This window comes from Nestor notabilis, unplaced genomic scaffold (assembly GCF_000696875.1).
Source record: "Nestor notabilis isolate BGI_N333 unplaced genomic scaffold, ASM69687v1 scaffold32433, whole genome shotgun sequence".
Taxonomy (NCBI): domain Eukaryota; kingdom Metazoa; phylum Chordata; class Aves; order Psittaciformes; family Psittacidae; genus Nestor; species Nestor notabilis.
Genome location: NW_009922057.1, coordinates 104,989 through 108,480, shown reverse-complemented (window position 1 = coordinate 108,480; position 3,492 = coordinate 104,989). Strand labels below are relative to the sequence as shown.

Sequence of the window (3,492 nt, the reverse complement as noted above, 5' to 3'; positions counted from 1 at the left end):
CGAAGTAATTGCTGGAAGAGACAAGCTGAATGGCCATGTCACAGTAAAAAGCTGGTTTAAAAATGTCTGTATTTCTTGCTAGTAATCCAAGGCTGGCAAAGGCTAATAGCCCAACAGTCAAAAAATACACTTCCTTTTAAAAACCAGTTCAAAAAGAACAAGTAGTCAATGTGTATTTTACCATGTGTTCCCTGATTACTTAGCACTGAACCTTTTATTACACTGAAATCGTGCTGTGAGGATTGGTAGACAACGCACCCTCCCCTCCTGCCCTCTTCCCCATCCCCAATACACATCTAACAATTAAAGACTGTGTCAAGATGACCTCTGAGGAGGTGACAGCGTCTGTTCTTGTCTCTGTGGTACAGGGTAAAGTGATACCTGCTCAGTCAGCTGGAGATGAAAATAGTCAAAATGCTTTGGACACCAGTGTTATAAAAAGACACCCTGCCAGTTCGGGAAGGCAAACCACACACGCTTTCTCATACTTAGACAGACTTGAAGAAGAAAGTCTTCAGGGCTCAGTGCCCAAAATATTCTCTCTGGCAAAAGAAAAACTGACTAATGACAATAGTAATGAAAACTTCTGGGAGAGGAACAGCTCCATCCCTGATTCAGTGGAATTTCTTAACATTAACTGTAACGTTGTACAGAAAAACTACAAGAGCAATATCCCGTGCAGCCAGCTGTATAAATCCTGTGATCCTTTAGCAGGGGGAGAGGCATGCCTGGAAACTGGAATTCCTGCTTCACTGGAAAGAGCCATGCTTGCTGAAATTCAGTTGAAGATGAATGGACCTTCGTTGAGAAGCCAGACAGCAGTAAATAAGAATGACAGCAATGATACTGATAAAGTGGCCTTTTTTCACTTTCATTGTGCTAGTGAAGGGAATATATCAAAAGCTCTGTGCAGTTTACACAGCAGCTTCATTTTGGATGACTGCTTGCAGCCAGGAAGTGTTGGTGATGGTAACACCACTGGCTCCCTGACTTGTACTTGCAGATTGATGGAGTTGACAAATAATTGTGAGAATGAAAATGGGCAGCAGTTGTATGAGGACACTTTAAGGGATAAGTATTTATGTCTGGAAAGAGCACCACGGAAGATTAAAGTGGCGTGCTCAGGTCACAGCTTCTGTGGAAATAACTTTACTGGAAGAATGCCCTCAAAGCCCTTTCTGAGCCATTTTGAAGACTGTAACGATAACTGTGAAGAAGATTTGGAAGAGGATTTTTTTAGAAACAAAAAGGAACGTTCTACATTGTTGATTAGACGATTCTGTAAAAATGATAAAGAGGTTAAAAAATCAGTTTATACTGGAACGAGAGCAATTGTTAGGACTTTGCCATCAGGGCACATAGGAACTGTTGCTTGGAATTATGTTGAGCAAAGAAGAAACAACAGTGTCTTGAAGCTTTCTAGGATTACAACAGAACAGCTAACTATAATTCAGACCTTAATAAAATGGGAATTTAATTCCTTTCTTGAGAAGTCTTTATGGTATGAGGTAAGCTTTTCACAGTGTTGGTTTTGTTGTTTTGGGTTTTGTTTTGTAAATGTTTTAATAACCCAATGACCTTTACATTCAAAAAAACCCCAACAAACCTTTAACTAGTAAACACTTAGTAACACTGAACAGGATATTTCACTTAATTGTGTTGAACCTTATGTTGACAACTGTTTTTTAGAAGAATTTATTGTCATCCTTTAAAATTAATTTTCTTTAAAATAGGTATGAAGTAAAAGGTAAAACTTTGTATGAAATTTATACATATGTGTGTATATACATATATATTTATATAAAGTATAGATTTGATGGATATATTAATGGTATAATAGTTCCATTAAATAAATTGTATAAAATAAGTGGCAGTATTAGATTACAGTGAAAAATTTTGTTGTAAGAAAGCGTAGTATTTTCCCCAAGTTGCACATATTTACAGTGCTTCAACACTTGCAAATAAAAAAACATGTAATAGTTGAATAACATATATTAATGTGCCTGTAGTGCCCTGATCTGTATTATCTTAAATTAGATAACACAAAAAAATTTAAATTTAGAATGAAATACTGAATGCATGAATTATTATTGTAAAAATGAGATAGCACATCCTTAATAAATGTGGGTAGAAAACTGGAAGAATTTTCTTGCAGTTAGTGCTCAGACTCTGCAACAGCTTTCAGTAGGACTAAAATGGAGGAAAATTGACTTGTATAGCATCATAAAATCATTTAGGTTCTATGAGGGAAAGGTTGGAAAAGACCTTTAAGATCATCAAATCTAACCCTCAAATTAGTGAAAAGGATTATATGAAATTTTGTCAGTGATAAAGGAAGAGTAGACTTGGTGGCTCAGGACCTCCATGACAGTTGTGCCCCTCCCATGGTCATGCTCTCATTAAGGGATGAATATAAGCCGTGTTATTTACCTAACATGATACCTGCTCAGTACATTTGTTATTACAGGCTTATTTGGGAGAGAAGGGAGAAGGTTATGTAGCTGAGGTCTACCATAATTTTTATTTATATAGGTATGAAAAGGGATGGATGTATTTAGGTTTCTTCATTGGGTGTTACCAGTTTGACTTGAGTTTCTTACCTTGTAACATGAATGCCTGTTTTACCACTTTCCACCACTGCTGCGTAACACTTGACTGTACAGTGTTTTGGGGGTGAGGACTTTAATTTGAAGATTTTTTTGTAGTATATGTAGAAAACTCGGAAATAAATGCAGTAGATACTTACTAAATAATTACTTAAATAGGAAAAGTTCTGTCTACACATGAACAAAAGTTTAACAGGGACGGTAAAGCACTTGGTGTAATTACAGTGCACAGAATGTTTTCTCATGGTCAGGAAAAGTTTAAAACTGCATGATTCTAAGTCTTTCTTCTTCCAAGTGGTGACTACAGATTTTTTTTTTTAATCAGCCTCTGTATTTAATCTCTTTATGATGTGCATCAAGCATTCTTAGCATTATTTTTCTGTTATTTTAGTGTCAAATATTGTTTCTGCAATAATATTTTGTGTTTATGGTTTATAATATTAGCATTATAGATGATTTTTACACAGACAGACATTAACTCACAGTAGGTTTGACAAATATATGGATCTGTTGAACATATGCACTGGGTTAAAATAATTTAATGAATTATGAGGCTTTGTAGGAAGCTTTCATGCTAATAATCAAAGGAAGAAGGAGAAAGTAGTAAATGAATGTGGTAATTTGTTCTTTCTTTCCCCTTATCTCACCCTTTGAGCATGCATTCTGTTTGGAACAGCTAAGCGAACAGTAGTTCTGTTCTTCATGGAGAAAAAAAAGTTGGAGAAATTAAGTTTTCATAGCAGTACTGGTGTAACATGGAACAATAGAGACCTTTATGTTTTAAGTAGGAAAATGTGGGTCTCATTTGTGCATATCCCTTACATAAAAATTCTAGTGCTAATAAAGGAAAGGCACAGGACTGTTGTCTTGATGAATAAGTTTTTCT

The 3,492-nt window shown here is 35.7% G+C and overlaps 1 protein-coding gene across 1 annotated transcript in view; it reads left to right on the top strand.

Moving 5' to 3' along the window:
• Positions 1 to 320: 320 nt before the first annotated feature.
• Positions 321 to 3,492, top strand: part of PLCE1 (phospholipase C, epsilon 1) — a gene marked incomplete at its 3' end in the record, with an annotated part of 104,471 nt that continues 101,299 nt past the window's right edge. The window contains exon 1 of the mRNA XM_010011431.1: positions 321 to 1,508. Coding sequence (XP_010009733.1) covers positions 321 to 1,508 — 1,188 coding nt within the window. The remainder of the gene's footprint in view (positions 1,509 to 3,492) is intronic.